Consider the following 11,850-nt stretch of genomic DNA (forward strand, 5'->3'; position numbering starts at 1 on the left):
TTAAAGGAAACCAATTCCAGTTTTGTTTTTTTACCACGATTGCTTATATGAGTGATACAATAATTATCATTCTTTAATTATCTTCTCTAAAAAAAAAATGTCACAAATTTTATATTTAAATGAATATAACCAATATTATCGCTGGACATCCCAATTATTAGAAATAAAATAAATTTATAATATATATATATATATATATATATATATATATATTAAATTTTATTTTAAAAATTAATTTTATAAATTGAGTTACCAAAATTCCCTCTCGACAACTATTCAATTTACATCTCAAGCTAAATAACAGAAAAACAAATAGTAGCATTTAACGGTTAAAATGAAAAAAAAATAAAAAATAAAAAATAAGAATTAACCACCAAGTTATTACAACATGTAATGCATATACTACACTGTTCTGATTGAGTTTGAATATTTTATTTAAGGTCGAGTTTGAATCTTAGGAATGAAAAAAAAAAAACAAAAGAAAGTTGATTGAAAGGGAAGGAATTGTTATCGTATGGTACTTTGTATCTATCTATAAATATCTTTAAACAACAAGCTCCCTTCATCAATTCTAGCAACAACTTATCTTACCTTGTCTCGGCCCTTTCAAAATTTATATGAACAGGGGAAACAAAAACAACCACTGAGAATGAGGTTACTAGAGATGGTGACAACTTTTGTTTTTGTGCTGGTTCTACATCCTCCTTCTCTTAAAAATGTAGAATCACTAAATTTCAACATAACAAACTTCGATGACCCTGAGAGTGCAAAAAACATGGCATACGTGGGTGATGGCAAAGCCAGTAACGGGAGCGTAGAACTCAACATTGTGGACTATCTTTTCCGTGTTGGAAGAGCCTTGTCTGCAAAACCTCTGCACCTGTGGGACCAATCATCCGGTGTTGTCACAGACTTCACCACGCGCTTCACTTTCTCCATTGACAGAGCCACCAACGGCACCTATGCTGACGGTTTCGCCTTCTACATGGCCCCTCATGGCTACCCGATTCCTCCTAACTCAGGTGGTGGTACTTTTGCTCTTTTCAACACAACCTCCAACACCTTTATTCGCCAAAACCATGTCCTCGCCGTTGAGTTTGACACATTTAATGGCACCATTGACCCTCCAATGCAGCACGTTGGCATAGACGACAACTCTCTAAAATCCGTGGCTTTTGCCAAGTTTGACATTGACAAAAACCTTGGAAAGAAATGCAACGTTTTGATAGCCTACAGTGCCTCCAACAAGACCCTCTTCGTGGCTTGGTCTTTCAACGAAACAGCAACGTCACACTCTAATTCTTCACTTTCTTACAAGATTGACCTCATGGAAATTCTACCCGAGTGGGTGGACGTCGGGTTCTCCGCTGCTACAGGCGAATTAAGAGAACGCAACGTTATTCACTCGTGGGAGTTTAGTTCAACGTTGAATTCCGATGCTACGGATAATTCCTCCGGTGAGGGGTACCGTGGGAACGGAAAAGGAAATGTTTTGATGGTTGCTGTGTTGACTTCTTTGACGGTCTTGGTGGTCGTGGTTGGGAGTGTTGCAGTTTGGGCAATGATGACGAAGAAAAGAAGGGATAAGGTTGATAAGAGTAATGACGGTGAAGTGGGAGCTAACTCGGTTAAGTTTGATTTGGATAGGTCAACTATACCAAGAAGATTTGATTACAAAGAACTACTTGCAGCCACCAACGGATTCGCAGATGATAGAAAGCTTGGACGAGGAGGCTCGGGACAGGTTTACAAAGGGGTTCTGAGTAATTTAGGAAGGGTTGTTGCTGTGAAAAGGATTTTCGCCAACTTCGCAAATTCAGAGAGAGTTTTCATCAATGAGGTTAGGGTTATAAGCCGTCTTATACACAAAAACTTGGTGCAGTTCGTAGGGTGGTGCCACGAGCAAGGTGAGTTTCTGTTGCTTTTTGAGTACATGCCTAATGGAAGCCTCGACACTCATCTCTTTGGGGACAAAAAACCTTTGACCTGGGATGTTAGGTGAGTTACATAACATATGTTATTTTCTTGAATATATTTATTACCCGTTTGAAATTTTGGAACATAATATATTTCAAGAACAGACTGTTCTCCATCACTTAATAATATAGTAATTGCCATGTGTTTGGCAACACATCTGATACTAGTGGATGGATCACCCCTGAGCTAAAAAAATAACTTCTCTGTCTTTTGTTGCCATGAACGTGAAAAAAAGAAAATACATCATTAAAAAAACATTGGCAAACATGCATTTAATTTTCTTGCATTGTATACATATTTACTTCCTACTTTCTTGTGATAGAGTAATTGTCTTATGCAAATCAAAACCTTACTACATGCTTTTGAATTCTTTGGTTTCATCTCAATTCTCCCCACAGGTACAAAGTAGCATTAGGAGTGGCTGCCGCAGTTCGTTATCTTCACGAGGATGCGGAGCAGTGTGTTCTTCACAGGGATATTAAGTCAGCAAATGTGTTGTTGGACACAGATTTTAGCACCAAGCTTGGGGATTTTGGAATGGCAAAGTTTGTGGATCCGAGGTTGAGGACTGAAAGGACAGGGGTGGTGGGGACTTACGGGTACCTTGCCCCAGAATACATGAACGGAGGTAGGGCTAGTAAGGAATCAGACATTTATAGTTTTGGGGTTGTGGCTCTTGAGATCGCATGTGGAAGGAGGACTTACCGTGATGGAGAGTTTCATGTGCCTCTGATGAACTGGGTGTGGCAACGGTATGTGGAAGGGAATGTGATGGATGTTGTTGATGAGAGATTGAAGAAGGATTTTAATGTGGATGAAATGAGAAGCTTGATCATTGTGGGGTTGTGGTGTACTAACCCTAACGACAAGGAAAGGCCAAAGGCTGCACAAGTGATAAAAGTTCTTGAGCTAGAAGCGCCATTGCCAGAGCTTCCACTTGATCTGCATGATCGTCCTCCTGCTTCTCTAGTTACATATTCACAACAACCCAATTCTCAGTCCATGCAGACACTACCTTTCACCGACAGCTTTATAAGTATTGGACGTTAGTAACCCATCCCTTGAATTCATCTATTTCGGGAGGAATTCCCTGTGTTTTTAATGAACTTATATCCGTGTAATTGTTGAATAAACTAATTGTTAATGTTATGTAGTTTTTTATTTCAATAAGAGAGGAAAGTATTGAAAACAAGTCTTTTTGAATAAACAGTGCATAATATTACTTACTTTGTTAATACTTTGACTAGTATATGAATTATTTCTAGCTGCTGCTTTTTCTTATCCTTCAACTACATCCATTAAACACAGTTATTTGGGCAAGGTAAAGTTGATACAGAGGAAATTTTTACCATAGCACACTTAAACGCTTGGTTATGGATCAAACACAAAATGTCAACAATAACATTTTTGTACGCAGATTGGTGTCAATGTCCCTAGCTTGATAAACATATATAAAGGATTATATCATACTTTGTGGGAAGGTATAACAGTGGTTTGTATACGAAACATATATAAGATATATGTGGGCTGCTGGGTGGTGTTTTCTTCTGTGCAGGTATGGTATAGGCAATTGTCATGGTGGAATAATCATAAAGGATTAAAGGCAAGGAGCATTGCAAATGGAGGCGCTAAAACAATTCATATACACAATTACTCGAAGAACTTGATATGAATAGGGAAACAAGACAAAATATATTGGATAGAAGCAATATGATACTAGTTCTTATATCTTCTTGCAATTTATGAGTTTTTACCATTTTGTGTTGTATCCCTAGATAGATGTTCTGGTGGGGTAAATAGTGCTTTCGATTAATACTATCTCAAACTAAATTGTTGAGTAGAGTGTGGAGTCTATTGTATATAAATTGTATAATTGGGTTAGAGTATCCTAAGTACTCTATTTAATTATAGAAATTCATTGTCGATAAAAAATAAAAAACATCCATTAAACACAAATACTACCAAATCATAATTAGTGAATTCTAATACATGTCATAATCATTATTAGAAGCAACCCCTAATATATGCAATCCTCTATCATAATTAATATAACAACTTATTATTAAATGCAACTAGCCACATTTAAGTTTATTCAACAAAATTCTCCTGTAAACTTAAATGTTTTTCTTGTCTCTCATTCTCTTGTTATTCTCGAACAGAGTGGTCGACAATGGCTTTGTGAACATATCGGCTTGAGCTTGGCTTCTTACATGCTCTAATTCCACATTTCCTTCTTTCACTTATTCTCGCATGAAGTGAAACCAAAAATCAATATGTTTGTTTCTCTCATGATTGATTGGGTTCTTCGTCAATTCAATAGTCGACTTGTTATCAACTAAAATCACATTCCTCTTTTCTTGCTTCAACTCTAGCTTGCTTAGAAGATTTCTAAGCAAACTATATGACAAACACTCCAAGATGTTACAACGTACTTGGCTTCGCATGTTGACAATGTTACAATGGACAACTTCTTCGAAAGCTTGGTGAACGTTTTGTTTCCCATGTAGAATACATATCTGGATATGCTTTTCCGATCATCACAACTATATACCGATCGCTATCCAAGTAGCCAACTAATCAATAATTATTTGTCCTAGTATACAACAAGCAAAGTGACATTGTTCCTCTTACATACCTTAGGATTCTCTTTAGTGTCTTCCAATGAGTATAGCTCGACTTTTCCATTTATCGACATGCTATTCCAACTCTTAGCATTAAATCTAGTATTGTATTTATGAGATACATGAGACTTCTAATCAAACATCGGTATTAGCCCGCATCAACTTGTTCTCCTTCGTACTTAGATAACTTTGTACCAAGTTCCATTGAGGTGGAAACCAAGTTTACAACTTATTATCTTGAATTTCTTCAAAACCACCTCAACATACCTTTTTTGGGACACAAAGATGCCTTCCTTTCCTTGAACAACTTCAAGGCTTAAAAAGGTACTTCCTAAGACCTAAGTCGGTCATCTCAAATTCCTTCTTCATCAGTTTCTTACACTCTTCGATCAACTCGACATTCTTCCCCATGAAGATAAGATAATCAACATATAGGGCTACAAACATCACAACTCCTTTCTTCTTTATGTATAGAGCATGTTCATAGGAACATTGCTCATACCCATTCTTCTTGAAGTAAACATCAATCCTCTCATTCCAAGCTCGAGGGCCTACTTTAAACCATGAAGTGCCTTCTTCAATCTTACCACTTTCTTCTACTCACCCCTTTGTGTATATCTAGGTGTTCGTTCTATGTAAATTTCTTCCTCCAAGACTTCATTCAGAAATCTTGACTTTACATCCATCTGCAAAATTGGCCATTCGTGTTTAGTTGTCAGGGAAATCAATAGTTGAAATGTTTTCATCCTCGTTACTAGGGTAACATTTCATCATAGTCTATTCCTTCCTTCTACTTGAATCCCTTCACTACAAGTTGAGCTTTATATCACTCAATTTCTCCTACAACTTTTGTCTTCTTCTTATACACCCACTTCACACCAATAGTTCAAGCTACTTTAGGTAGATTAGTTAATTCCCACATGTTGTTGCGTTCTATTGCGCCGATCTCCATATCCATAGCCTTTTGCCATTTCTCCTCTTGCACGACCTCTTCAAAGCTTAAAGTCTTCTAAATCTGCCAACAGACATACTGTAAGACCCGTAGAATTTAATTAATTAATTAAATAATTAATTAATAAATACGGGAGGGGTAATAATTATGACATTAAATCATGGTTGGTATGACGTGGAAAAGTGTTAGCTCATATGGTTGAGAGCACTTGGATTGTGTGAGAGGACTTGGGTTCGAGTCCTATGCATGATACTTTTTGTGTTATTATTATTATTTCAATCTATGAAAGCATGTTCTGTTATGATATGATGCTTGAATTGTGATGGTTAGCATGAAACATGATTGGTTGAAATGGTTATGCACTTGAGTGGTAACAAAGGGGTCATGGGTTCAAACCTTGGAAATGCTAAATGGAAATTATGCTTGTTTTTATTTTGCTAATGGTGACTTTAGAGGGAAATGGGAAAGGTTAACAGAGGCCATGGGAAGTAGTACGGCCAAGGGGGGGGTGCATTCCCATTCATGATGAGAGATGGAGAGTTATTAAAAGGTAAATGAAATTAAATTCGTTTTAATATTTTAAGTAACCTAAAGTACTAGTTTAAAAGGAAAAAGTTGGAGTTTAGGCAAGGTTTGGAAGGCTGAACTTAGACTTAGAAAAACAGAGGCAAGACTGAGTGAGAGGGGCTGACGTGAGGGAGTTGAAGGCAGAATTGAGGGAAACCAAGGTTGGCCATTGGTGATCAAGGGAGAACTTCATCAATTGTGCAAATTTAAGCTAAGGAACCAGGTTAGGGGAGTTGGTCTCTGATTTTATTTATTCGTAATTATAATTGCATGATTAGCATGATAATTGGATGTGTGATTCTGTTAAATTCTGCGTTTTTTTCTGGTTTTCGGGAATTTTCCAGAAACCGCCTGGCGGACTACACATAGCCGCCAGGCGACTCATGTTATATTAGAGGGTTTCTGGGTTACCTCGAGGGACCGCCTGGCGGTGATGCCTTATACCGCCAGGCGACGCAAACTGATAATGATTTCTGGGTTTTTTCTGATGAACTGCCTGGCAGGGATGAATACCCGCCAGGCGACACGAGTGGAATGAGCTCGGTTTTGGTGTTCTCTGTGTTCTGGAATGATTCTGATCAGGAGAAAATGTAGTTGCAACGAAGGAACGAGGAATTGAGTCATTATATCGTAAGAATCCATAGGGCAGAATGCCAATATGATAAAGGGCTATGAAATCCTTGTTTGGTCGAACGTTGTGATATCCTGTGGTATGATGGAACGCGGAGTGTTATGAACTGTCGTAGGAATTGATGATTTATAGGACTAGATTTCGGTTGCTCTGAACGTGGTTGGAACCTGAATGGAGAATGAAGAGAATTATCAAAGTAGGGTAATTGGCAGGGGCGTGGGTTCTGGAAAAGAACCTGGAATTGGCAGATGGGGTGTACCGCCTGGCGGCACGAACCTTGCCGCCAGGCGCTAACGCGGAAGTTTCCTCACCGTGTTGACGAGAAGAATGCTGAGGGGTTGGAGAATTGGTCTGGGAAGAATTAGTTCATTAAGAGGAAATTGGGGTCGAGAAACTAGGAGGTCATGAATTGTTTTATTATGTTGCAGACAAGCATGTTTGACTAGGTCACATGAATAATCAAGCACGAGAGTTGTTCATAACCAGAAGAAAGCTTAAGTCGGGATAAATCAGATGGTTTGATTATTGATAGGTGATAATGTTAATTTTTACCATTATCCAAGCTATATTTCATTAGCAAAATCATCTCTTCCAAAGCTTTTAACCTACTTAATCCTCAATTTTACCTTACTTTTGTAAATAAATACATTGTGGGTTACATTGATCTAAATATATCACTAATCCCCATTTTTGTGTCCTTTTTGTAGATGGGAAGCTTTGTTCCTAAAATCCAGACTAATGAGTGACCCGGAATAGCAAAGAGAGAAGAAAAATGTCAATAGGAAGCGCCTAGCGACGCGAAGCCAGCGCCAGGAGGAACAGACCGCCAGCCACGCGCCAGCCAAGCGCCAGACAGGCGCTACTGTTAGTCACCGCCTGGCGGCACTTAGTCACCGCCGGGCGGTAGCGGGAAGATTTGCCCCCTGTTGGTGGCTTGCGCCTGGCGGTGAGACCCTTCCGCCAGGCGCCTTTTTTCGCTGATGTGTCAAGTGACCCCTTTTTCTTCTGTTTTCGCGGAGGGAAACTCATCTTTGGCATTTTGGAGGCACGAAGAACACATTTGGAGAGCTTGGAGGAGTGCTAGGGCTTGTGGGAACAGCTCCATCTTCCTCTTTGTATCTCTTTCTCTTCCATCTCTTCCATCTCTTCCATTTTTAAGCTTGAGCTCTCCATGGCAATGGAGAGCTAAACCCATTTTTGTTGGGGTTAGATGTAGCCACGAAACTCTTGTGTAAATGCAAATGTTTTGATTATATATATGACTCTTTCATTAATTGCTAGTCTTCTTATTTCTTCACTTAAAGCTTGCATTGATTTAGCCATCTCTTGCATGATTTTTGGTTCATGGGGTGTGGAAATATCTTTTGAAACCTAGATTTGGAATAAGAGAACTCAATGGAGCTTGTACCTAGGAATGGGGCTTGACCCATTGGTTGTCTTAAGCCCTTGTGCATAAAGCAAATTTGCTTATTAAGAGGTCAAGGAATTAACTTTTAATAAGGAAATTTAGGCTCAATCTTTTAAGGAATTAGGGTTTGAGTAATTTTGTGGGTTGGCATTAGCATATTAATGAAGAGGATGTTAAATTGTAGTTGCATGAGAGCATAATTGGTGAATTCTAACCCCGGCAATATCAAGTCATATCATTTCTAATCTTTTCCACTCACTAAGTGCCTTTAACTTCCAAAGTTCAATTTTAATTATTTATGCAAAGTTTAATTTCATACATTAAAACCCAAAATATGGATTTATTCGTTAGTTTAAATTAGTCACTAATTACGCAATTAATTAGTATACACGAGTCTCTTGGGAAACGATATCCCGGTCTTACCGGTTACTACTTGCGCGACTTGGTACACTTTCCAAAGTCATAACAATAGGTGAGTGGATTGGGATAGTGAGTATAAGGATTTAAATTGTTAGGGGCATGGGAGGAAGCGTTGGATTAATATACTCGCAAGCCTTGAAGAAAGAACCGTGAGCAAGTTACTAATAGTACATTGTTAGGGCTTAGAGTACTGAACAGAATACTTAAATTGGCATTAGTCACTCTGTTAAGTCTAAGGTTTCAGGCACGACTCATAATTACGTGTTAGAGTAGGGATTGTTGGGATTGAGGACATAGATGGTTGGAGTACATTATTACTGACTGGACTATTGAAACACAATATGGTAAGTTTTACATTTAGTGTCTGAAACTCATTGGTATTGAGATAAATATGAGATAGAGAACCTAAACTAGTAGAGGTCAGCTGTACTGATACAGCGCCTGGCGGCGGGAATGGGTAGCGTCAGGCGATGGTAAGGACTCAGTGGGGTTCTGGATTGATTGGCGCCTGGCGGTGGGATAGGCTCCGCCAGGCGGCGGCGATACGAACAGTGGCTCCTGGACCAGCGTCTGCCTGGCGGTGTAGACTGTTCCGCCAGGCGGTGGTTGCAGACTTTGTGAGTTTGAGGCGCTTGGCGCCTGGCGGTACGTGTCCCCCGCCAGGCGGTCTGGAAGCTGTGGCGCCTAGCGGTACGTGTCCCCCGCTAGTCGATTTAGCTGCTGTGAGTCCTAGTTGATGGACTTAGTAGGGTGTTCTACAAGGTTTCTGGTAGTGCTTCAGAGGTGAGGTTGCTGGAGTTCCTTGAGTTGTGGCTCGGAACGTATCCCTTGAGTTGTGGCTCGGGATAGGGGTTAAGCACGTGGTATTCCTTGAGTTGTGGCTCGGAATAGCATCTCTTGAGTTGTGGCTCGGGATGGCGGATGAACACGAGAAACCTTTGAGTTGTGGCTCGGGTTGGCGAGTGTGGCCGGTATGAGTGTGCTGGTTGGGGCCAGTACGGATGGGTCCAGATAGATTGCCCTCCTCAGTTGTTGGCTGACGAGTTTGGTAGTCTTGGGATGATACAGGCTTTGTTCATATATGGGAACTCTACCTGGCGTTGCGGTGTATGATCCGTAGCATGTATTCCCGCACGTGCTCTATCGGTTGTGGCCGATAGGTATGGCAGCAAGTCACCTTGAAGTAATTAGCAGACGAAGTAGAACATGAATAAACTTATTGGAGATTGAACTGAGGGAATAAAAATATAGGGCAATGTGGAAAGTTAATTTAAGTGGTGTTATGTGTATGTATACTGATTTATATATATGTTTATGGCTTTGTATTTATGTGTGTTTTATCTGCTAAGCTCACCCTATCTGCGTGTGTGTGGCGATGATCGTGTACGCGGTACACGGGAGCAGATGTTGGTGATGCAAGTGGCTCTGGTGCAGCTTATTCGCGGAGAGGGGATTGACTTGGGGAACTTTTACTTGTATTACTTTGTTTTGGAAACATTTGTAAACCCGGATGGGTGACTTAACAACATTGTGGTTTTAATTATGTAATCGATGTTCTAAACTTTATCCGCTCAATTAATAAAGCTTTAAATTTTCCCGCGTTTTGGGAAAATGAGGTATTATTAAATGCGCTGTTATATTTATTTGTTTTATTTATTCATAAATCAGTAATATCCTGACGGGATGTTACATTTGGTATCAGAGCAATGGTTTTCAAAATGATTTTTGGGGTCTATGGGGAGTGAGCATACCGTGTTACGTTTGCGTGACTAATTGTCTGTGTTATTAGTTTATTTCTGAATATGAAATCCTAATATGGGCTGTGTGTGTGAACCAGCTATAATATGTGGCGTGCACGAGCTATGGCTAACAGGAGGAGGAGGAACCCCGCTGGAGCTGATGACATAGCTCAGGCGATCCATCGTATGGTGGACGCGATGCAGCCCATAGCGGCGCCACCCAGAGCTGTAGTGGCACCTACTCGGCCAGCATCTATGGAGGATTTCATGAAACACCGGCCGGCCAAGTTCTCTGGCAAGGCCACTCCTGACGAGGCAGATGCCTGGATGCGGGAATGTGAGAAGATCTGTAGGGTGCTGGGATGCACAGATGAGCAGAGACTGTTGTTTGTCACGTTTCTTCTGGTGGCAGACGCAGAGTATTGGTGGCAGGGGATGCAGCAGTTGATGCAGACCAGTGGGGAGCAGGTGACGTGGACTGCCTTCAGGACGAGGTTCCTGGAGAAGTACTTTCCCGACAGTGCGAGGCACGAACGGGAGGCAGAGTTCCTTACTCTTCAGCAGGGGACCATGACTGTGGCGGCCTACATAGAGAGGTTCGAATATCTGGCGCGTTTCTACACTCCAGTAGTCACCGAGGAGTGGAGGTGTAGGAGATTTGAGGGCGGATTAAAACATGAGATACGCCGCTTCATTGTGCCGCTTCGGATTAGAGAGTTTCCAGTTTTGGTCGAGCAGGCCAAAACTGTGGAGCAGTTGGAGACCGGGTCGAGTAGTGGAGGGAAACAGCAGAGGACTACTCCAGATGTCAGACCTCAGAGGAAACCTTATAGCAGACCGCCGACTACCTGGGGAATGTTACGGTGTTATAACTGTGGCGGGGAACACTTGAGGAGGGATTGTACTAAACCGGCCAGCAGTACAGGTGGAGGCAGTAGTACTGGTAGGTGTTACGTATGCCAGTAGACAGGGCACTTTGCACGTCAGTGTCCTAACAGAAGACAAGCTGGTGGTGCGCCAGCTACGAGGCCAGTAGGAGACCGACCCAGAGCACCGGGGCGTGTGTTCGCTTTGACGACCACAGAGGCGAAACAGTCAGGTAATCTTTTGCAGTTTCTATGTCTATTGTGTGACCACGAGGTAGTGGTGTTGTTCGACTCAGGAGCCACTCATTCGTTTGTGTCTAATGAATGTGTGAGGAGGCTCGGGCTCACGATGCGAGAGCTGGGGTGCGAGCTTTTAGTGGCGACGCCAGCGTCTGGAGAGGTATCCACCACTTCTATGTGTGTGGGGTGTCCTACGGAGGTGGCAGGCCGTAGGTTCAGGTTGAACCTCATTTGTTTGCCGATGGAGGGTCTAGACGTGATTCTGGGCATGGATTGGTTGTCGAGTAACCATGTCGTCATTGATTGCGGGCAGCGTCAGATAGTGTTTCCTGAGACGGTGGGGCTAGAACTGATCTCGTCTAATCAGGCGGTGAGAGAGATTGAGGCTGGAGCTACCTGTTACATGATTGTGGCTCAGGCAGAGAAGAT

At 41.4% G+C, this 11,850-nt stretch overlaps 2 protein-coding genes across 2 annotated transcripts; both read left to right on the forward strand.

Annotated features, from left to right (window-relative positions):
• Positions 1 to 565: 565 nt before the first annotated feature.
• LOC114193472 (L-type lectin-domain containing receptor kinase IX.1-like) lies at positions 566 to 3,146 on the forward strand. Its single transcript, XM_028083292.1, has 2 exons — positions 566 to 1,998; positions 2,376 to 3,146. Exons 1-2 carry the CDS (start codon positions 650 to 652, stop codon positions 3,025 to 3,027), a joined length of 2,001 nt encoding a protein of 666 aa, XP_027939093.1. The 5' UTR covers positions 566 to 649; the 3' UTR covers positions 3,028 to 3,146.
• Positions 3,147 to 9,046: 5,900 nt separating this feature from the next.
• LOC114194251 lies at positions 9,047 to 11,281 on the forward strand. The gene is made up of 3 exons (XM_028084373.1): positions 9,047 to 9,221; positions 9,310 to 9,364; positions 10,414 to 11,281. Exons 1-3 carry the CDS (start codon positions 9,047 to 9,049, stop codon positions 11,279 to 11,281), a joined length of 1,098 nt encoding a protein of 365 aa, XP_027940174.1.
• The last annotated feature ends 569 nt before the right edge of the window (positions 11,282 to 11,850 follow it).

Source organism: Vigna unguiculata, chromosome 8 (assembly GCF_004118075.2).
Source record: "Vigna unguiculata cultivar IT97K-499-35 chromosome 8, ASM411807v1, whole genome shotgun sequence".
NCBI classification, from domain to species: domain Eukaryota; kingdom Viridiplantae; phylum Streptophyta; class Magnoliopsida; order Fabales; family Fabaceae; genus Vigna; species Vigna unguiculata.